The sequence below is a fragment of the Chaetodon trifascialis genome, chromosome 9 (genome assembly GCF_039877785.1).
Source record: "Chaetodon trifascialis isolate fChaTrf1 chromosome 9, fChaTrf1.hap1, whole genome shotgun sequence".
NCBI classification, from domain to species: Eukaryota; Metazoa; Chordata; class Actinopteri; order Chaetodontiformes; family Chaetodontidae; genus Chaetodon; species Chaetodon trifascialis.
Window position 1 is genome coordinate 4,195,001 of NC_092064.1, and position 24,018 is coordinate 4,219,018.

Below are 24,018 nucleotides of genomic sequence, written 5' to 3' on the forward strand. Positions count from 1 at the left end.
AAGTAGTGAAGACACCGTTATCAAACCTCATCAACACTCACAAAGACCACCAAGATGCAACTCCAGACTGGATGCAGCTTCACACCTCAAAGCAGACTGTTGCGTTTCTCCAAGAGAAAGAGGACACACAACTGAGGGTAGGGGGGACCGAGGGATAAAAAAACAACCTCAAACATCCTGTAAGGATGACAGATGACCTCTCCTCTTGTCTCGCTGGCCTTTTTCATTTCTTTTGGAATCAGAGAACCTTTTTGCTTTTTGTATTTGAACCAGTGTAGCTCTGAATGCCATGAAACTCATCGCAGATCAAACTCATGTTCTCCAGGGCTACGTACATGACAGTGTCTGGAACCCACGCACATCTGTGAAATACGTGTTTCAACCACATCCATCAACATGATGAGGAGGAACAGAGATGGAAAATGTCAGATATTTTTGACACTTGTACAGTAAAATAATACTGCAGATTGTACACTTAAGTTTCAGTTGAAGGCTTCTTGTTTTTTTTTCTTTGTAAAGAAATGGAAGTGGACCCTGAGGAAACTCCTTTTTGAACTGCTTGGTGGAGAGAGATGACAAACAGTGGAATGTGTTGAACCAGTGGGTATATTGTTATACACTCAACAGGCTTCACAGGTCGTTTTCAATTTATTTGATCTTATTTCCAGCTTAGTACTGACCTAGAATAATGAAAATGCCAATAATTTATATGCAGAAGTATATGTTATGTAGCCCTTTGTTTATGCTTTTCTTACTGAGTGAGCCATAAATTCTAAAGAAACTGCTCAATACTTTTACTTTGAAACAATGGACATGGATAGAGTGAGGAGAGGAAGATGCTACATGTACAGAGGCTTATGAGCCTCCCTTTAGTTCATCTTAAGGTGGGGCTTCGTGTGTGTGTGTGTGTGTGTGTGTGTGTGTGTGTGTGTGTGTGTGTGTGTGTGTGTGTGTGTGTGTGTGTGTGTGTGTGTGTGTGTGTGTGTGTGTGTGTGTGTGTGTGTGTGTGTGTGTGTGTGTGTGTGTGTGTGTGTGTGTGTGTGTGTGTGTGTGTGTGTGTCAGTATACACAGATAGAACTCTGGGTGCCCAAGTGCTCCACTGATGATTACCAGCCTTACACCAGCTTGCAGTTATTTGTCTGTAGACGGACCCATAATTCTAAGTGCTAAACACACTATTATACCCTTAAGGGCACTACAATGGGGACCAATATTGTATATTTGTGTGTGAGTATGTGTGTGCATGTGTGTTGACAGCCTGTGTACCTGGGCATCTGGCCTTTCCTCTCCACTCCTTCCTGCCAGATATCCCATTAAAGCAAAGTTCCAGATTTTTATTTTATTTTTTTTTCACGTTGTTAATCAGCCTCCATCTGACTGACAGTCCCATCAGTTGTTTCGCTATAGAGCTTAACTCTGTGTTGTGTTCAGGCCACGATGCTTTGTTGTAACTCATGTCAGTGAAAACAATCTCATGCCAGATCTGCTGTAGTCGTTTGATGCATCACTGGTAGCTGCTGGTCGACACGCAGAACCACAAAGGATCAGATCACTTACCTCCAGTGCAGTGGTTCCCAGCTGTGTTTGCTTGTGACTAAAGCCAAACCAGTAATGGATTCAAGGCTGATACCAATATTGACATTTGGGAGTTTCTTTTTCTATGAATACATAAAGAAAACTTTAAAACAATACAGAGATCTGCACTGAAGCAGACCCTGTGCAGAGCTACGTTGGCTAAATGATCTCAAGCATGTCTTCAGCATTTCTCTGCTCACATTTCTTGTGATCTCTTGGCCAACATAGACACAGATAAACATACAGTTGTGCTCATAAATGTGTGTAGCCTGGGCAGAATGTGTACCATTCTTCTGTACACATTCACACATATGAGCCCTGAATGAATTGTACAGGGCTCTTTCAAGAGCCAAACAACACATTTACACACAGACACTAACTACAGTCCTTTAATAGACATTTAAACGTGTGTCGACTTGTGTATATATTATCAGCCCACGCAAGTTTTCCGCCTGGCTAGACATGTTTTCTAAAGAACGGCAGATATCTAAACATTTGCCTGGGGTCTAAATTCCTGAGCACAGCTGTATATCTGTAGCTAGTATGGCTGAAGAGGTAACACAATACAGTATTTCAGAATCATTTTTTGTTGTAGATTTGTGTTTTTTCCCCACCTTGGTAATCAAGTCACAGCTTCTCATGGGGTCTGGACCCACAGGATGGGCACCACTGCTATGGTATCTAGCTTTGGAGATAGTTTTGGTTCAATCCTTCCAAGTTCTTTGACCTGAGAAATAGTCCCTCTGAAGACAGGAGTGAGGGATACATGTGGAAGGAAATGTTGCAGATGCCTCCTTTATCAGTATTAGAAATTAAATTCATCCACTTTCAAACCAAAACTGTCTGCATACCTAAATGCCAGTGGAAGTAAGTGAGAAATAACTTGGGTGAAGTGACCCTGATCAGTGCAGAGTGAATGGTTGCTGTGGTCATGGGTGACTTGAGCAACCATTCACTCCGCACTGATCAGGGTCTGACATTTGGAGCTCTGTAGAGAAATAACTGATGAGAGTTTGCTCTGGAATTTTCTGACTGATGGAAAATGTACAAATGGAGTCCGGCTTTAAACTGAATCAGGCATTAATAACATTGCTGAGAATCTGATGCCTTCGATATGTACCCTACTGTTTTTTTCAAGTGAATGAAGAAAACGAGCTTTGCCTTGCTGTTGCTCAGTGCTGTCGGACGTCTCCCTCTCTAGCAGTGATGTGAGTGGCTCAAGCTGAGGAGGTCCAGCCTTAGCCCCCTTAAAAGGACGCTCAGCTACACTCTCTGTGCTTCGGCTTCAACAGGCGCCCCCTCCCTCTGGGAGACAGAGAACGTTTTTCCAGGGCAGGTGTGGAAATGAATGTCTCAGTCCTACTTCCATACAAAGATTCAAATGCAGTTCATTACAGGAGAGGTGGGCTCATGACAGATGGTCTCTACATATCCTCATCACCGATTGCAAACATTTAATGGAAAACTCTGCCCTCAGATATGATGCCTGACGCTGTTAGATGTCATCCTAGGATTTATGTTGTTCTCTCCTTCAGCTACACTAGCTGTATTTAATGAAAGGTCACGTCACCTGTTGAACTGCATCCTGGTCTATTAGGGCTACTGTTTTGGAGCCACTTGCAAACGATCGCTGCATCTTATGCAATGGATTTATCTCTGCACCACCCTTGGAAATCTGAGAAAAAGGCTTTTTTTCCACTGATTTTGAAGTATTTACTGTCCAAACTCCAGCTGAACTGTCAATATCTTGTCACATTCTGGGTGTTTTTCCTTCAACAATAAGGCCAAGAAGCCAGCTGACTGATGGAATGTAAGAGACAAGGGTTGACTTGACAGTCCTGGTCATCATTGTGATCTGCTGATATCTGAAAGGGATTGCCGTAGTGTCATTGCTGGAGGGGGTGGAGGTTCAAAGCCAGGTTCTTGCTGGGAAATACGGACAAAATTAAAGATGTTCAATAAAGCTGTGATCTCTCCAACAGCCCTGCTTCTCTCTAAGAGTTCGGATGATTGACACCAAATGTGATGAGGGGATGTTTCACCGTTGTCCTGTTACTGCTTCACTGTTAGCTGCAAAAACATTAAAACTTATATCATTGATCACAAACGCTGCATGCATGTTTCTGTTGTGTTCACGTCTCAAACTAAAATTTATTCACAACCAAAGTGAAATGAAACATCCAAACTAATGTTGTAAACATAAAAAGAAGAGGCCTCTGAGTTCCCTTCCTTAATGAAGGGATCTTAACGTCTGTAACTTCAAAGAAAGAGTCCAGAATGAAATGAAAACCAAAAATACATGCTTTCTGTGAAATATTACAACAAATAAATCACCTTGCAAGGGCCACAAACCTGCAACTGTGGAGAATGTGAGCATTGGCAGGGTTTACTGTCTGTGCCTGTGGAACACTGAGCCGTCACATTAGGTCTCAACAGCACACTGTAGTGTTGCAAGCTCCATGGCAGCTCTGCTATATGTGCACAAAGCCAGCTCCATCAAGGAATGGTTTTCCCAGTTTGGTGTGGAAGAATTAGAGTGGCCTGCATGGGGCCCTGACCTCAGCCCCAGGCAGCACCTCTGGGATGAGCTGCGATGCCGACTGCTGACTAATATAGTACTTTATATGTACATGACTGTATGCTACCCTTAGTAGAAATATGACAATATTCATGAAATATTAAAAATCCCTTCATGGTCCATCAACTACAGATAGAATTATTGTTCAATCTTAAAATAAAGCCACAGATTCAATAAAAGCCAAGCGTGTAGGAAGGTGTGGAAGTGGCAGATGCTTTGCTCATTATTGGCTGGTGGGTGCCTCCCTTTTCTATCGGTGTAAATTTGCATCATTTCATGAGAAAATGGTTTTATGAGTGTATCAAATCCTTGATATACACATCTTTCATTTCATCACTGTATGTTGTACTGCATTCCCAATCAATTAGACATTAAATATGACTGCCATCACATGTCATTAAACCTCTGCTACACAGATATACAGCTTTGTTTTTCATGCTGTATCTTAGCATTTATTGGCATATTTAATGGTTGAACTGGTTTCTGGATTTTGTTTCCTAACCCAGAGGAAGCCTTAAGTCAAACTGACAATACACTGGATTTATGAGGTTTGTTAAGTAATATGGTGTTGAAGTTGCTTCAACAAAGACATTCAACACATTCTCAAACATTTATTTTGTTTTGCAGCGTGTGAAAATATTTATCAAGTTCTTCTGATGTACAGTACACTACAGATTTCCACAAGACTGAATCCCTTGGCGATACAAGCTTTTTGTACAGACATCCTGTTCAAATATTGGTGTGCAATAAGCTTCTCCCTTTGGTACAAGTGTCACTTTGTGTTCCCCATAAATAACAAAAATAATATCCATGTTCTCTGTAACAGTTTGACAAACCAAAGAAGCTTCTTTTCCAAGAGCATTTGAATGCCTCATGTCTGTTGCAACAGTCTTTCATTAACAAGACAAGATGAGACACATCTTGTGTCTCAGCAGCCACACGCAAGATCAACCATGTTCACTGGTGAAAAAAAAGAGAAATTCAGATTTCAAGTAAGCGAGAGGTCAAAATGCTGTCCTGGCTGCAGAGTGATTTCCCTGCCACCTTGTAGCTCTGAAACAGCCACAGTAAAATTTGAATGTCCACATTCATCCAATATGGCAGCTGATATCAGACATAAATGCACATTCATTGAGAAAATAGAAGAGAAAGTCAAAATATAGCTCATTTTAGCACATTCTCCCACAGAAAGGGCTGAATTGTTTCATCTTTGGAGAAAAGCAAACGACCTGAGGCCACTGTTCACATACAGGTGGTGGAATATTGTCAGCATTGTTCCAGGCTGGACAGGATGTATAAATTGACTCTGCTGAGGGACTTTCAGTTCTCTTTCCCTTCCGGGTCCTCGTGAACGGTGAGGTCTTCAATGTGTGTCCATATACACCATATCTGCAGAGAAACAGAAGGGATGTTTGGCTGAGAGAGAGCCTTGCATGAACAAACATAATGTGAAATATGAGTGACATTTATTTCAGTACAACTTGTCAGCATGATATTTCTGATTATCACACGTTGTTTCTACCTCAGCTGACAGAGCCAGCAGGCGGCCTGCAGTCAGCAGCACAGTCCCCAGAGCCTGGATCCATGGAGGGACGTACAGCCAGTGGGCCAGTAAACCCCACTGACACCCATACAGCCATAATGGGAGGCAGTGCAGCCCGCTCACCACCCATGTGCCAAGTGGTGTCCGAAATCCTGACAGCAGCAGATGCAGCAAGTTCACGTGAACTCTTGGAATCTGTGATTTATCTTAAGCTGCACATGTTATTTACAGTGACAAGCTTGTTACCGTTTGCCATGATGGCTCGTATGAATCGAGGGCTGCTGGCGAAGCTGTTCTTCCAATGTTCACCTCTGGCGTTGTGGTTACACACAAAAACACACCACTCCAATGCAGACACTAGCCAGCCCCACTGTAATACAACATGTATAAGACATCAGACAAAAACTGTTCACAGCATCTTGTTGTACAAGACACCTGCGTGTTTGCATCAGACATATGAGGATGATTCAGAACCACAAGTAAATACAGCATAAGTAAATCTGCACAGACTTAGCGGAGTGGTTCGGTGGCCATTCTGCTGATTTAAAGTGTTTTTCCACTGCAAATCATGTATGCTGAATGTTAACGTTTACCTTTTTAAAAGAAAGTGTAAAGAGCTCATTCTTCTTCGAAGGCAGCAAAAACACAATGATCCTTATTATCAGGTGGTTATACGCTGCTGAAAACATAATTCTGATTCTTATATTCCATTTCTGCCCACAGATCCCCAACACACTGGACTTTTTGAAGAGACTTGCAAGGGACAGATCCATTAATAGAGCAGAAATTGAAACATCCTGACTTTTACTTCCTGTGATGGGTCAAGCTCCAAAAACCTACACCTCCCAAATTACAACTTTCTGGCATCTTTACTGATGTTTACATCATATGCAATACCATGTTTATGCTTCATTCAAATCATACAGTAACACCACAGGCTAACGTGAGCACTTAGTGTGAATGTGTGTGTTGTGAGTGTTGAATGGTGTGCTTGGTCAGACCTCAAACAGCAGGCTCCACAGCATGCCTCTGCCCATATTGTCCACCACTACGTCCAGCCAGGCCCCAAACCTGGAACTCTGGCCCAGCCTCCTCGCCAGCCAGCCGTCCACTCCTGCACAGAAAACACCTTCACATGCTGGACACAGAAAACAGTGTCCAAATACGCGTGACACAGTGACAGTAAGCCAGTACGAAGAATACCAGGACCCTAAAACTGAAGCAGCTAAGTGGAATGCAGCCATCTTTTCAGCTATTTCTACTGTGACATGCCAGTCAAGTAATAGTGTTTATGATGTTTCAGTGCACATGGCACACCAGTTTACTGTTCTGTGGACATGTTCAGAACAACATTAGGTGTCTACTGGGATTCATGCTAAAATAAACCAGATCAGAATTTCAAAACTATCATCATAAATGCAAACACTGGCCTCACAGGTCCAACAAGGTAAACAGATACTTTACCATCAAGGGCTATGAAGACCGAGTAAAGCGAGACAAAGACGGCCGGTGTCTCATAGACAGCCCAGGCAGCAAACACAAGGCCAATCCGAATGTATCCTGAGAGACACACAGAGAGACCTGAGAAGAACAGCTGACTGAGTAGATCCACTCTTCAATTCAGTGACAGGCATAAGGCACATGTCCTTATGTTACCCATAGCCACGATCACTTCAGATGTATTACCTCACTTTGATCATCACAGTTCATCTTTCATCGTCAATGCTCTGCATGTACTCATATTTTATATTTCCATCTAGCTAATAAGCTACAGATAACTTTACTACAATGCAGTAGCAGTCTAGCTAATGGACGTTAACAGTAATGGCAGAGTTAGCCGGTTCGCAGAGGCCATGTCACGGTGAACTGACGTTCCTGCACGTCAAGAAAAACACAAAATAAAGCTCCTTGAAAATCAAATGTTTCTCACCAATAATATTAGGCCAGTAGAGTAGAACTTCAAGTCCCATCCCCGGTCAGTTAGGAATTTCACAGCCGAGCCTCATCCCGGAAACAATGATGATGCAACCTGCCTTTTAAGCCGACCTCACTAGCTATCAAAATAAACACATTGCATTTTTAAATGTGTGCGCTGGTTTGTTAATGATTGTACCCCCGTATGGCGTCCAGGAGCTGCTCAAGTCAGCTTTGGAGGCTTTAAATGTGCTGTGCTGTGGGCGCTTTTTCTTAGAAACAAGGTGACGTAGGAAGCTGGCAAAGCTGTCGCGCGCACAGAGCGTCTAACCAAACCCCATTCTAAAAACTGGGCATTTAACGAGACCCAGTTTTGAAGAGGGGCGCATTCAAAAAACACGTCAAATATCCTGAACGTTGTAGAACACAAAATGTTCGTACATTTTTAACGTTTACGACTCGTTTTGGTGAAAGAAGACAACGGAAATAGTGAACAATTTTAATTGTTAATTTTAAAAATCTGTCGAAGTTGTCGTTTGTGTGATGGGTACATGCCGAAGTGGTGAATATCCCAAACTGCTCTTCAGTGATGCTTTACGAGGAGGAGACTTCATCAGTGAACCAGCCGAGATTAAAGTGGTACATTTTTAAATTGGGCAGAAAGCTTCACCGTAGAGCGAGAAGGGCACTGAGCCACCATTAGCCCAGTATACACCGAATTAACTGACTGATCTGTGCATATGAATTGCAACTGACTGCATGATAAAATAGTATATTGAAAACTTGTGTACGTTGTACTTTTCTACGTGCCACTGGAGGTCGCTGTGGTTGACGTAAATTGGTGTTTTTTAGCAGTGACCACAAGGTGGTGCTACTCGCACTTCTTTACAACACTCCATACAGACACGCATTGACAGCGTGGTATGATACAGAGTCTATGGATATGACTGCGCTAGAGTCAAAATGCATTCTCGTAATTTGTCAGAACAGATAGAAAACAATTTATGAAGTTACTGAGGTAAAAATAAAATGTCTTCGTCCGTCATATCGGTTCTGTTTACAAGCGTTTGAAGGATCTGATCAACTGACCTGTAGATTCAGATCATGTGACAGAATGGAGGCGTCGCTGAAAACATTCACCCGTTCACCACATACACACACCACCAGGAACCCATTTCACAATAAACGGATAAGGCGACAATAACAGTTCTGATCAACTCAGTTCATAACGTTCATTTCCTCACATCGCAATGAAATGAGGGGAGCATGGGGGCCAAAGAGTCGAGGATAGGATTCCTGTCGTATGACGAGGCCGTGAAGAGAGGTAAGCCGAAAAGCAACGGGCTAAATCCACCTCGGTGGCGCTAGCCGAGCTAACTGTCAGCCTTTAGGCTAGCCCGGTACAGAGGAGGAGGACGTCCTGACCACTCGTCAAAATGTAGCGGTTTAAGTGGCTTTGATTATTGGAGAAGGTCGACTCCTGTAGAGAATGACACACGGCCTCCACATAACCACCGTGATCCCTCCTGTCATTCGGCATAAAAAATGTCGGAAAGCCAGACGTAATTTAATTATACGTGAAGTTTAACAATAGCGAAGTCTGCATTTTCTGCAGTCGCCTTCCACGCAGAGTACACTAACATGAAGTTACGTTTGGCTGCAGTATGAAGCGTTTCCCAGCAATTAAAGCTAACAGATTATAGCTGAACGTCGTTGTATGGATTCTATCCAGCCCGAATTGAATTTTTTCCCAGCAATGTGGAAATAGTGCTGAGTGGTATTTTATAAAGCGCGTGCCTTCGCTTCTAAGCAAGGTCACGTAAAATTGACAGATTTTTTAACTGTACTTGGTGTGACGTTCTCGCCATAGCTACTAAAGCATTGCTTGACGGGCTAGTGTTGGCTAACGAGGAGGGATGGGCTGGCTGACAGTATTAGCTAAATCAGTCGTGCAGACAGCCTTGAATGTGTGATAACTGTTGGCTGACACTACAGTGTACCATTTAGCTTAGCTCTTAGCTAGCTAACGTTGAGTAACGTCAATGTATTTGCTGCTACTAGCTTACTCGTCTACTAGCCAGCCAGTTAGTTAGCTGGGTCGCTACAGCTAAGTTCCAAGAGGGAAATGCCTCCAGCCTGTTGGTTTTAGCCGTCGTCTGGCGGATTTCAAGTCTAGCCATGTGATGTGGGCTCACACGTATCGACAGTGTTTGTACTGGTGGACTGTCAGGTTGCTCCTTAGCTAAACTGTTCTGTACGAGTTGGCTAACGTTAGCTGTGCAGTCAGGACATTTGGCGGAACAACAAACAGATGTGCTTTACGCTGCTGTTGCTGAGAATTTTGCCTGTGGGCATTTTTTTTAAACTGGGGGAGTCATTGGTTGAGCTCTCAGAAACATCAAACATGGTCTCCTAGGCCTGCTAATTCACCTCCTTTGGAAATCATGTGCCTTTTATATTGTCAGAGCAGGTTAACCATATATGCAAGGGTAAACATAGATAGAACACGCAATGCACAAAGCAGGGTATAGCTGTGTTGTATATGCTGCAGTCGGAGGGTTGGTGCACTTAGATGAGATGTGGGTGAGCAGGAAGTGGATAGATGTTTTCCTTGATGGCTTTCTTGTTGCACTTTGATCCCTGGGTTGGCAACAGCTGAACTTTGTCAGTGTGGATTCCAGGTTATGAAGGGCTGTTACACATTCATCCAGGACAGTGTCTTATCTGTACCAGGGTCCTACAGGGTGATCAGACTGATCCGTTCTTTGTATTGATATTCATCTCAATGATTGTTGGCTTTTACTGAAGTGTAAGTTATTCTCAGCCAGGATTCTTACTGTTACAGTTACAAGCCTTCATTTGCCGTCACCTCTGTTGCCTAAATGGCTTCCTTTCAATATGAGCTCCTTGTGTGGTGGTTTGGACATTCCTCAAGCTGATTGCTATGCCCACTCTGATGATCACATGTGCCCCCCCCCCCCCCCCCCCCCCCACACACACACACACAGAGGCAGTGGAATTATCCAGCCATCCCGCCTTATCTGACCAGTCACATGGCGGCCTTCCTAATTCCCACAGCAGGCTCGACTGCAGCAATTATGAGGTCAGTTTTCATGTGGGCTCACTCTAGTAGGACACCAGAAGGATAATGGTAAGGGAGTGTCCTTATGGAAAGGTTAGGCTTTGATGCGTTCCCATAGTAAACCAAGAGTCATTCAGACATTGGTCAAGCCTAATTATGCAGGATTTATTGTGGGGTTGGATATCGAAATTGTTATTGCAATCACCATTATGTTATGAACCCGAGGAAAGGCTCCTGTCATCATCATCAATGGCCTCGCCATCGCTGGTGCCAGGGGTGTCCTCACCGCCGGCTGATGTGCTTGGCATGGGGTCACACGAGCAGTGAAACACGGTTCGTCTCTCTGCTTTCATGTGTATCCCCACCTTAACATGAAATTGTTCTGAAACATTTGTTTCACAAACTGATGTTGGAATGTTTTCGAGTGAAATACATCTGCACTTATGACCGTTTAGCTTGAAGTTTGTTAAAGCTACCACTCGCTAAAGGCAGGCTACCTGCTCAGAGAGCGCTGCCATTAGAGCAAGTGTAATGTTAAGAAGTGGTGGCACATGCAGCTTCTGTTGGCTGTAACACTGATGTCAGAGCACCAACGTGCAGCTGTTTCAATAGACAGCTGAGGCATTTAAGTGGCACTGAAATACAGGAACCAAAATCTGTATTGTGAGTCGATCTGGTAGATAGCAGCCATGTAGGAACCAATGCCATAGTGGTATCAGGTTTCAATACCCACTTGCTTTGTTTACAGTTTCTAACTGCAACAGTGTGTGATTGCTACCATATGTCGAGAGTGAAGTCGGATTTTTGTTGTTGTTCAGACACAAAGTAGGACAAGCAAATGTCTGATGCTCAAATATTTACATCTGCTCTTCAATAGAACAAACTTGCATCAGCGCTGCACATGTTCTTGCATTAAAAGTATGCGTACTTCATTTAAAATAAAGATTTTAAATGGCTTAGAACATGAGAGATTGTTTCCATTTTGAAATCAGAAAGTAATTAGTGTGCTGCTTGCAACATTGGGTCTGTTGAGGTCACCAACAAGGTTCAAAATACATTTCAGCCTGTACAGATATACAAATACTTTCAGCACTGACAGGATTCAGCCACAACAAAGAAGAGAAAAGTTACCAATTAGAGCAGAGATTTAGCAGATTGATGTAACAAGCCAGGGCAAGAGGTGGGCACAACAGTCCACTACACCAGAGTGGAGAACTGGGCATCCACATTTTCAGAGGTGAAAGTCCTCTTCCTTTTTCCCAGAGAGTGTGTTAAATGACAGGAAGGTTGAACATTTACTCAGATGTGCAAGAAACTGCCCCCGTTGATCATTGGTGAGCAAGTTTAGCACGTGTGATGAAATTCATTTGAAAGGAAGTCAAGGGCACAAGACTGCATACATAACTTATAGAGAGGTCATCTGAAGTCCAAATATTGAATCAGCTGGGTCGCTTGCAAGGGTAATGAGCAGTGTGGAGTTAGAGGGTGAGCTGTGTCAGACTTACTAAATACATTCAGCAATTTGATGGAGTCCACTCTTTGATTTTGTGGTGCAGTGTGTTGCCTTGAATGAATGGCAATGTCTTGAAATGCTAAATGGTTTGATTTTAGAGCTCTGGGCAGCTGATTGAAATCACTGTCTCCTCTGTGTACAAAACTGATAGAAAAAAAGCTTTGAATGAGGATGGAGCTTTTATAACCTCGTGGTATTGTGAAATCATGAAGAAGGCTCAGCATTGAGGAGCATAAAGGTTAATGTTTATAGTAATCTCCTTTAAATGGCAGTTTACAGTGGAGAAAGAAGGCTTGCGGAAGTAGTAGCTGACTGTATGTACTGTACCTGCAACAGATAACACAACTTCTGTGTGTTCTTGCTAGAGGTGTTGACTCACTTTGATGGTAATAATGAATAGATTGTGGAGCTGTTGCATTGCATTATGTCACAACACCTGGCAGTGTTACCATGTCTTCATGTGAACGTGCCCCTGGTTCAAAGCATCAGTAGATGGGCATCTCTGTGAGACCGTTGTCCTCTCCAGCCAATGGTAACTTTTGTGAAGCAGGATAACTCAAACATAGCTGGTGACCTTTACGTTGTCAGACAGGCTCCAGTTGAAAAGTGTTGATTTGTTTCTGTAGGCATGCTTTTGAAACAGGCTGTATATCCCGTGTTCAGATGTTTTTCTGAATTAAATTCTGCCTCCTAGATTTTCCTAATGAGTCCCTGGAACTCCTTCACAGATCATTTGGGCCTTTGTGGTTGACCACCACATAGTTTAGGAATGCAACAGCCACAGTCATAGCTCTCACTGACACGCAGCCTCACCGTCACCTGAGAACTGCACAGCCTTGCATTTCTGGTTGATGTCAGCAGACCTTATCAGCGGAGGTGATAGACCGCTGCTTTGCATTTTACCTCGTGCTCCCTGGTTTGTGGGTGTAGATTTGTCCACTGCTGCCACAAAGGCTTCCAGTAGGCTGTTTGCTGTGGAAACATAGGCAGGCTGTAGTTTAGATGCTTGCAAATTTGCATGGTAGACTGCTGTCATACAATAGTATAATTGTAGGTTGGCTGTAGATTGCAGGACTGTCTAGGATACATTTCAACAGATTATTGATCACATGCGTCCTCCATATACAGTATGTCTGCATGTGACATTTAACTGACGGTGGCTGATGGTGCAAGTTGTAGCGTTGTAAAACACATGCATGTGCTTTTCTAGCTGACTGCAGTGTTGATGTTTCCTTGATAAATGAGTAACATTTGATCAGTTTAACATTGAATCGTCAGTTTGGCAGGCTGTTGAACAGACTCCTTCATCTGAAAGTTACTCAATCGTTTTGGTCCTCGATTTCCTCCAACAGGTTTAAATCAATAGCTCATAGCCTTAAGCCTTCAGTATTATAAGATGCACAACAAGGGTGTGTGTTGTGTACTTTGCTTTTTTCCTCATACAGCAGTGCAGCGTACGAAGCCTTGCAGAATGGTCTGGCTGGGGCAACAGTTTTCTAAGTGGCTTCATGACAGCTATTGTCTGTGTTCTCATCTCGTCAAGTCCTTTGTACATGCTATGACAAGACTGAGTCCACAGCAACGCTAATCCTGTTTGACCAAAAACACAGCTTCCTATAGTGAGTTTGCTTGACAGTTGAATAACAGCATTAATACAGAATTCACTATAACCCCTTTCTTTCATCAGTTTTCATGCTTTTTTTAAACCCAGATAATGAGGTAAATCTCATAAGTGGTCACATTATTGTAAATCTCTGGTATGACTCTCTGGCATGCAGTGTCATGATGGTAATATTTGGCCGTGTCATGGTTCCACACACTCTGAGAGATGGCAAAAAAAAATTCTTTCAACAAAAATGGGCTTGTTTTCCAAAGTAGCCTGTACAGTAAGAAGTGAGCATGGGACTGGCATTCAGTTTAACTGACATTGATTCTTTAAACTCAGCCCAGATCTGCCCTGGTACCAAGTCTTAGGATTGACTCACTTGTTTGTTCATAATCATGTAAGTCCAATGGATCCTATGGACATTCTGACTTATCATAATAGGGAAAGCACCTGTGTTACTAATAATATTAACAATAGCTCTGTTCTGTTCCAGAGTCCCAGCAATGCCGGGATCAGACTACGTTTTGATTTTGTCTTTGATGGTGGTCACTGTGTCAGATCACAGTGCCACAAACTCTTGCTGTGTCTTGGTCAGGTGACTGGCAAGACTACACGTATGACTCCAACCAATCACAGCACGGCTTATCTCACAATCATGCACAGGTTCAGATGTCATCGAGGAGGCGAGTGAAACAACTGTCAATCAAACTGACAGAAGCGCTGTGTGTGATGCTGGCGGTCTTGTGTACCAAAAAGAAAAGAAAGAGGAAAAACATCTGTGGATGAGCTCTAACATTACAAGCAAATACGAGGTGGTGTAGACCATTCAGCCATTACTTATTATTATGCACAACGAGTTTCACATACAGTAATTTTATTTCCACAGTTATTTATTCAGCAAGGAGCAGGATTGGCTGTGTTGGCTGCATCAAACAGGCTACTTTAATGTTTGATCTGGAGTCAGTAATGATAAGCATATTCCTGCAGTATTGTATGTATTCCCTTGAGGAAATGTCAAATAGGCAGGGATACTGTTGTTTCATGTAGTCTGATCCGGGCATAAGTCATGACAGGACTCTGAAACTGAAGCAGCTGAAAGGAGCTCAGCCATCATTCAGTATATGATTTACACCTGTGCTTTTACTACTGTGACACATTAAAACGTCCTCTGTGAAGAGACCTGTGACACTGTAAGTCCAGTCACACACAGGTGAGCTTCAGCACAGCTCCACAGTCCTGTAAAAAATGACACTGATGTGAATTTTGAGTTGATTTTGATTCTTTGACAATCACAAAAAGAAGACTGGCCTGGTTGGTTTGATTATTCATTGTCCATAGATATAGCTGTCACTGGACTTCACAGCCTGCAGCAGGAAACAGAGGGGATTGTAGTATTTTGAATGATTTGTATGATCAATTCCTAATTGGCTCTGAAAATGAAAAAAAGATATTTTTTGTGTCACGCTGTTTTTCCTCTTTCCAATTCCACTGAGCAGCAGTTCCATGCTGAATATTTGGCCCATGCCCACAGGTGAAGTGAGCTTTTTGAGAACAGCGCTCTGTGTATGTTCCTGCCTTCAGGTGCTTCTGTTGACACTTCACCATGTCTAAAAGGTCACCATGGCTCACGTGAGTTCAGTATTTGCATGCTGCTCCAGACGCCTCGGCGCTCCCTGCCAGGGTGTTTCCAGTCTCGCTGGTAGCAGCAGGTCGGCCAGGCCCGGTTTATTTCATAGGACAGCAAACACTGAGTCACAGCAGGACGCTGCGCTGGCTGCTGCTTTGCTGCCACAGTAATTTAGTAAGGTGGTCCAACACCGAAAACCTGCTGTGAATGTGTGTGTGTGCCTGGAATACAGGTGTGTGTACAGCAAGAGAGAGATAGCTAAGGATGCAGTGCTGTGTATCTGTGTCTGGCAATAACTATTGTATGTTGTGGTGTGTGTGTGTGTGGGGGGGGGGGGGGGGATCAGAGCCATTGTTTGCCCTACATTGAATGGTAACAATTGCAGTTAATGCAGCCCAGTGTCCAAGAATACACCCATTGCATCACAGCATCAACAATACACGAAGTGTTCTCTATAATGTGGCTGCTTTGTTTCACACCCCCGTTTGTCCAGTTGTGGTTGTAACAGTTTTGCTATTATCTGGTTGTACTATTTTGTCATCAGGTTGCTTCAGCCGTACAATAGCACACTTCTTCAGAAACTGGACATTTGCTTGATTTAGTTTTGGGGTTATCAGCAGCAGTGCCTTGATATGTTTCTATCTTGAGTTCAACAAGAGTTTGGCCCTCTTGTGTGAGAAGAAGTGAGACCCAGCAGAGGTTGTAGGTGAATTTCATGTATTTAAATTTGTCATGCTGAAGAAAAACTATTGTTTTCAGCACTGATTATTCTTTACATTAATGGTTTAGTCTATACAATGTCAGAGAAACTAACCACATTTTACACTGAGAGAAAATGGGGAAAAGCAGCAAATCCTCACACTAGAGAAGCTGGAACAAGAGAACGTTTCATATTTTTACTTGATGCATTATTTCACCTGCTGTCCTCTCTAGGGATCGACCAATTATTGGCCTGGCCGATAATATCGGCCGATATTTGGCATTTTTTCAATGATCGGCATCGGTCATTTTTTCCACCGATAACCGATAAAATTAATTAATGTATTTTAAAACGCGCTCCATTGGCTCCGATGCAGGTAGACTATAGCAAGTATAAGGGAGGAAAACCTGCTGAATTCCGCTGTTTGGCTCTGGAGATGAAACTGTTCACAAATTCAACAAGGCTTATACCATGGTCTGCGTGAATACTCAATTCTGAATGGCTGCAGGGTGTCCGTTAAAAAGTGTTGTAGGACACCTATAAAAAAGATCCAGTCAAATAGCCTGATTGTTCTAAATTATTGCATTGGCTCAAATGCTGGTTGAGCCAGCACTTCGCGTTGGACAGTTCACGCCTCCGCGTCGTCCATTAATTTCTGATAATGGACACCTCGTTATAATTGTCGCAACCCCTTTATAGCTGTGGCCAGACGCACAATAACAATATAGGCCCTTTGGGTTACTGTTACTTTGGGGGAATAATAAATCTCCTAACGTGTCTCAGCCCGTGGGGCAGCTCCTGGTTTATCAATAAACAACACCGGAGGTGATTATAGCCTAACGTGTCCTTGTTTGTTTACAGTCGCCTCTCCCTCAGCGCTCGCGCTCTCACGACACTATGATGCAGCAACGTAACTACTGGTGTTAAATGATTCGTCACTCGTAAAGTCCAGGGATATGAGTGAGGCAGAGAGCACACGTCGAGGAGATTATTCTCAGTGTGTTTTATTTTCAATCAATAAATTTACCGTCGTGTCTACAACTCACGTGTGTAATGAAACGCTTTTCCAAGCTCGAAGATATTAAAACTGTGGTGCTGGCATGTCTCCTGCTACTGAACTGGGAGTACTAACTCAGACCCAAATTTCAGAACAGTTCAGTTTATTTTGCTGATGTTTCAAAAATTCAGGGAGCTTATTTATTTATTTATTTATTTGAGTGAGTTTTAAGAAATGTTGCTGGAAGGCCCCTGCACTTTTTATTAATAATTAAACTTAAAGGAATTTCAACAAAGATTTTGTGTTTGTGTTATTTTACTAAAAGTTAAGGTCTTTTTTTAGTGTACACAAAACAAACAAACAGTATACTGTATTCATTCTAATCCCAGGTGTGTTACTCTAAATTTTGACATCCAAATTTTAATTTTTGCTGCAAACGAATATCGGTTCTAAATATCAGCTATCGGTTTCTCTTGATTATTAATAATCGGTATCGGCCCCGAAAAATCCTTATTGGTCGATCTCTAGTCCTCTCCATGGATAGTGATTTGGGAAAGTTTAGTCCCTTCATGTTGTCTTACAGCTGTCATAATGGTAAAGGCTCGTCAGGTCATTATAACAAGATACTAAACAAGAGACAAACATTTTCTATAGAAAGCTGTGAATTCTTGTGAATGACTCAAATAAAACAAAGGGATTTTTTATTTTTGGTTGAACGAGTCACAAACCAGCAGATCCGGGGACAGCGGGTTGATTTAAGGCAGAGGTCGTCAACTACGTTTGTCCACTTGCCAGAATTAGATGGTTAAATAAATTTGCATTCTCTTTATTGGTCGAAGAGAGTCCAAACGGGCACTTTAAAAACAAGGAAAATGCTGTTGACTTAATACACTGATGCAGATGTCACACTCCCTGCTCTGTCCACCAGTGTAACCAGAGGCACAAAGACAGAAAATACTGAATCTCAAATCCCTGCCGAACTCGGCCTGAATCTATGGAAGATATCTAACTGTCAGTGTCCACCTACTGTGCCTCAAAACACTGTTCAGGTGTCTTCTGCATTGAATGGATGTTAAGATGGAGTTACAAGCTTTTACTTTTTCCTTCCCATCTTTCCCCATATTAAAAAGTGATGGTTTGCATTTCATTTGAATAATATGTACTTCAAACAAAGATTTCAGACCAGAAGTTAAATGTAGGAGGACAGTAGTCGCTATAAATAGGCTGCCTGACTGGTGGGTCTGTCCTCCGTCTTCCAGTGGAGCCTCACTGATGGACGGCCTGCCCTGGCTGAACTGTCAGCAGACTCTCCATTAACCACCGTGTCACTGTGGAGGCTGAGTGAGCACAGGGTTCACTGGAGTGAACGTGCATCATACAGGCTCGGACGCCGGGTTATCTGTGATATGTGTACGATGCACGTTCAGAAGGCTGCCACATGACTGTGAGCAGTGTGGCTTTCATGTGGATAAACTACAGTCTGCTCACCATCATCAGGGTGGTGTGTACGTTATTTATACATGTTGATGTGGAAGCTGCCAGTCCCTCTACAAGTCTGGAACTTTCCCACCGGCCCAGTCAGAGGGATTCAAATCAGAGCAGCCAGGTTGAGACAAAGTGAGCTATATGACATATCAACAGTAGAGATGAATTTTCTAAATAAATGGAAAGCAGACCGTAATGCCAGCAAAGGGATTTGTTAATGCGCTGCACTAACATCAAACGTGATGCTAACTGAAGAATGTGTAATAATATTAGTGTGCTCTAATGGAGTTTCAGTGACCAAATGTGCATGAGCTGGCTGAACAAGGTACAATAACAGGTGCAGTTATGAATGGGAAGCTGCATTCCAGGATCGCTCACACCTTTGTTCTTTTCTCAGGGTTCTAAATGAATTTGCGGCTGGGCATCAGATTTTATCACTTTCTTATACAGACTTTATGGGCATTTTTATACCTTCGTTACAGACAGTAGAGATAGATGACAGGAAACAAGCGCAAGAGATGTAACAAATAAACCAGGAACATTGCTGTTCATTTGTCCAACCCCTAAATTGCTTGATTTGTTCAGTCAACAGTCCAAAACCCAAAGAAACTCAGTTTATTATAACATAAGTCAAACAAAGCCTCACAAAATCCTCACAATTCAGAAGCTGGAACAGAGGAATGTTAGCTACTTTATGCTCAGCAAATGAATGAAATGCTTTATTAAAGAAATATAACAAGTCAGCTAATTAATTTAATTGAGGAGTTGTTTCAGCTCTAATACTCTTTGGTCCAAGAGTTTAAAAAAACAAATCATATCGGCACCAGTATCAATAATGTTCAGCTGATATGCAGTGGTAATACAGTGAGCCGTTAAAAAGCCTGCTCCAGCAGCTACGCAATGACTGCGCTTTAGCAAAGATTAGTGTGTGCTTATGTGTTGTAAATCTGTGAGAAGGAAGGTTTTCACTGCTGATGGTGGGCCATTGGAGAGGGGAAATGAGAGACGGGCTGCTGATCTGCCTCTGGAGTGTCTCTACAGAAGATTTTCTGCTTCTTGTGAACACCATCAGCTCGCACTTTACATGACACAAGGGTGCTCTATTCTCTGTTGCTGGAGCTTGTGCACTCTGCTGATCCTCGTGTATGATTGGCTGCCTGCAGGGCTGCTAAAGCCTGTGATTCAGCTCTTTGACACTAATCAGTTCTATTCTCTGATCAGGTGGCTCATACATGAGGTCAACTCAGAATACATATTTGCCATGGTCTTAGCAGCACCACACTGTGAGAAGGTGGACACCCTGCTGTTCTGGAACACACTGCCCATTGTGTCTCTTTGGCCTGTGTTTCAATATGTTATGGGGTCTTTTTTTTGTCACTCAAAGGAGCTTACATTCTTGGCTGGCACAAACTGTCAGTGAGCGGGTCATTGATTGAGATAGCTAGTTTTTGTTGCCTTTTTCACGATTCAGCTACTTTCCAGTGCATCAGGAAATGGTTCCTTTGTTTGAAAGCAGTGCAGTGGGGCATTTTTGACAGCTGCTGTACCTCGAGCACAGTGTGTTACAACAAATGTCTTATATAAGCAGTATCTTCCACTTAGAAAGTTTGCCTTATTCCATCCTGATTGCTGCCTTGTGGATCATCTCAGGACATCCCGAGGTGATCCATTGTTATTTTCTGATGACTTTTTCACCTCAGGCCTCTGACCAGACAGGCCAGATGGTTTGTTACACTGAGCCCTCTGGGAAGTCGTCCTTGGAAACTCTTTGGAGATGGGTAGACGATTAAAAAAAAACAAAAAACTCGGCAGCTGATTGGACAAACCATCTGTCACCATCTATCGTGTTTTAATTTTGACCAATCAGATCAACGAGCCATCTGATGAAGTAGGAGAGCAAAACTCTTGCCGAAGTGAGTCAGGAGAAGAGCGAAAACATGTTTTCCATGAAGAAAAGCCTTCAGCGCTGGACCCGATGCTGCAGCAGCCTCAAAGCTAACCTCTTCAGGAGCCACCATCGCTGTTTCCGAACAAACAGTCGCTTCTCTTGCTGCTGTTACACCTAAACACACGTGTAGCTGCCAGTTGTTGGATGGAAATGACTGCGGTTCAGCCACAAACACGTAACATGAAGCCTGAAAAGATGGATTCTCATGACCTCATGTGATCTCGCAACTCCAGCTGCCTCACAGAGTACATAACCAGTGGTGTTCTTTTCAGTTTTCAGGGTAGATATTGTTTTTTAAATATATATATATATCTGCTGCATTGCAAATATGCCTGCAGTAACCGCAGCCTGTCCTCAGCAGAAGGCCTGCCTCTGCTTTGCTTACTGTAAAACGTTCTTTTGACTTTGACTTTTCTAATTTGTTTTTATGAGTTCTTTTTTCTCCCAGGGAGCCATCTTCAACAGCCATTCCCTGTAATTCAATTCCCTCTCTGCAGCCATGTGAGCAATACCCTCTTTCCTATTTATGCATGTGTTAAATAAGCACATAACTGTTCTCATCTGGTGGGCTGCTTGGTGGCGCAGCAGGTAGTGCAAGAAGGTCGCAGGTTCGATTCCCGGGTCAGGCCTTTCTGTGTGAAGTTTGCATGTTCTTCCCGTGCATGCGTGGGTTCTCTCCAGGTACTCCGGCTTCCTCCCACAGACCAAAAATATGCTCATTAGGTTGACTGGTGACTCTAAATTGCCCCTAGGTGAGAGTGTGTGTGTGTGAATGGTTGTGTGTTTGTGCCCTGCGATCGGCTGGCAACCGGTCCAGGGTGTAACCCGCCTCCCGCCCGCTGACAGCCGAGATAGGCTCCGGCCCCCCCCGCGACCCCGAAAGGGATAAGCGGCATAGAAAATGGATGGATGTTCTCATCTGTCTTCATAGAGGCCAAAGCAGAATCATGTTGGAGTTGAGCTTTGGAAAGCAAACTGTTTTTATTACTGACCTCACATGAGCCTATGGAGAAACAAAGGAAAGGGTACAAATCTTGTGTGATAACTCATGTATACGACTGTGGGAATGCATTCTTTGTTTTTAATACCAGTTTATGTCTTGTTTGTTTAATCTGTAAAGAAAACTGCATTGCAACAGTTACACACGGTTATGTGAGAGGTTATGTGTGGGACTGTTTCCTCACTGGGTGCCATGACTTCCTGGAGTCTTGTTGTCACTGCGAGGTTGCCAGGCAACCAGCAGAAACTCTCGGACTTCAGGAAGTCACTGAAATAGTCCTGTGCATATCCCCATAAAACCGCAACATTGCATCTGTACGCTTCTGTTTTTGTACTTCTGTATCCTGGAAATAAGAGCATTTCCCAAAATGTTGAGCTTTTCCTTCAATGCAGTTGCTGCACACATGTGGCCTGCAGTGGCAATTACCTCATTAGTCAGGAAATCTTGCAGTGCCTCAGTCCAGTCTTTGCTGATGACGATCAGGAGAAAATAAATCCTGATTCGTGACTTCAGACAAATTCAGTCTGCACTTCAGCTTCAGAAGCTGCTTTCCCTGAGCCGTCTTAGAAAACATTGCACAACACAACGAATAAAATGAGGGAATTTAGGAGAATTTCTACAGGTCTGTTGTGAAAATAAGTTAGAAACAGGTGCAATACCCTGACCAGCAGCTCATCCCCTCATGATGACACCAGCAGTTCCTCATCAATCCCCAGTTGCATGGACTGTTTCATTTCTTTGCGTCATTGGCTTCTTTCCATCACCTCGTGCAGCAGGCAGCAGAGAAGGTGCAGACGAAGTGCTTGTGGGAGAGAGAAGCGAACCACTGGAGATACATTTGCTGGATGTGTTTGTAATATTTGAATGAAAAGATGATTGAAAATGAAACACAGCTGAACTGTATGAGTGGCTAATGGCACTGTGGATAGAAAAGGGTGACCAGGCCAACCAAGATGTACTGTTTCAAAGGCCTCGATTAAAGGGGGCAAAGTGTGTGTGTGGGGGGTGGTGTTTACAGTATATGTGTGTATTTTCTGAACAGTGAGACTGTTCCACACATGTGTTATATACAGTTTTGCTGTTGTCTGGACTGTGTGAGATAGAGGTGTTTGTGCGTGTCCACTGTCCAGTGACTGATTTCAGTCATTTGGTTTCACCTGCTAACCCCTGACAGCAGTCACTTCTTTCACTACTCATTCATCACCTCTTATTTACTTTCTCTTGCTTTGTTAAAGTCAGCAGTGCAGAGGAAGGAAAGAGTGTCAGTCCAGTTCCATGGACACATGATGTTTTTCCCTCAGTAGTCTAGAACTCATTTTTGGCTGCGTTCTGTGCCTTTAAAGTCAAATTACATGGTTTTACAGCAAGTTTGGTCTCTGGATATTTTTTTTACATTAAGACTGAAGCACAGCATGGCCATCCATGAAACTAAAGCAGTGGCAATACTTCATTTTCATAGCTGGATGTGAAATTAATAAAATGATGCTGAAAATCAATAAGAGGTTGTAGAATAATAGAGTGAAGTTCATTTGATATGCACTCTAACAGTTTACCGGGAGTGTTGAGGAGACACCAAGTTAAACCTGAAGGTCTGTCCAGGCTTGGTAGACATGCACAACTCCCACACACACATACAGCAATGTGCAGCATGTTGGGTGGTAACACAGCAAAGAGGTACATTGCTGTGTTACCACCCAACATGCTGCACATTGCTGTATGTGTGTGTGGGAGTTGTGCATGTCTACCAGCTGGGCAGACTTCAGGTTTAAACCTCTGGCCAGATGGACTGTATTGCCCTCTACAGGCTGGTGTCAAGAGAGTTCACAAGCAGGTGGAAGTGACCAAAGCACGGCCTATAGACGTTTCAAAATAACATGTTACAGTAGGCACAGAACCTCCTGGAGTGGTCATGATTAATGGATGATCAGCTTTGATTAATCAAGAATATACAGATTGACAATTCTAACAGTATTTGCCGTTGCTATTGTGTTGTTGCACTGTGGAAAGTTTAAAATTGAGAAGGACTGACAGAAATGTTCGTATCACCGAACACTTCCCTGCAGGTCAGAGTGGAGCAGCTTCGTAAGCTGTTCACTACCACGATGTGAGCTGATTGCTGATGGAAAGTTATGGTTGATTGGGTGAAATTAGAGAGAACAGAAGATAAGAGATAATGGTAATGAGCTCAACCTCACAGCAGGCATCATATTACTGCTGTATTGTGGCGATGCTGCCTGGAACCTTTCCAGCACTACTGATGCAAGTCTTAGAAAGAAATCATGTAAACTGTACTCGGGGATGTTTCTCAGTGATGTTACAGTGCTACACTCCAGTGAAGGAGGCTGTAACCAAGCTCTGCAGCTGTGATGGGGTCCACGCCTTTCATCACAAACCTTCAGTCCATGTGCTTTAACATGCAGTGTGTGACGCCGTACACGTGACTGAAAGA

At 43.1% G+C, this 24,018-nt stretch overlaps 2 protein-coding genes across 5 annotated transcripts in view; one reads left to right on the forward strand and one right to left on the reverse strand.

Annotated features, from left to right (window-relative positions):
* Nucleotides 1-4,752: 4,752 nt before the first annotated feature.
* Nucleotides 4,753-7,926, reverse strand: LOC139336512 (uncharacterized). The gene is made up of 6 exons (XM_070970646.1): nt 7,628-7,926; nt 7,162-7,257; nt 6,699-6,811; nt 5,944-6,067; nt 5,677-5,849; nt 4,753-5,543 (listed from the first exon to the last, which is right to left on the reverse strand). Exons 1-6 carry the CDS (start codon nt 7,665-7,667, stop codon nt 5,475-5,477), a joined length of 615 nt encoding a protein of 204 aa, XP_070826747.1. The 5' UTR covers nt 7,668-7,926; the 3' UTR covers nt 4,753-5,474.
* Nucleotides 7,927-8,769: 843 nt separating this feature from the next.
* usp32 (ubiquitin specific peptidase 32) overlaps nt 8,770-24,018 on the forward strand; it is a 58,532-nt gene continuing 43,283 nt past the window's right edge. For all 4 annotated transcript variants that reach the window (XM_070970208.1, XM_070970206.1, XM_070970209.1 and 1 more), the window contains exon 1: nt 8,770-8,935. In XM_070970208.1, the coding sequence (XP_070826309.1) occupies nt 8,878-8,935 (58 nt within the window). In that variant the 5' untranslated portion in view covers nt 8,770-8,877. The remainder of the gene's footprint in view (nt 8,936-24,018) is intronic.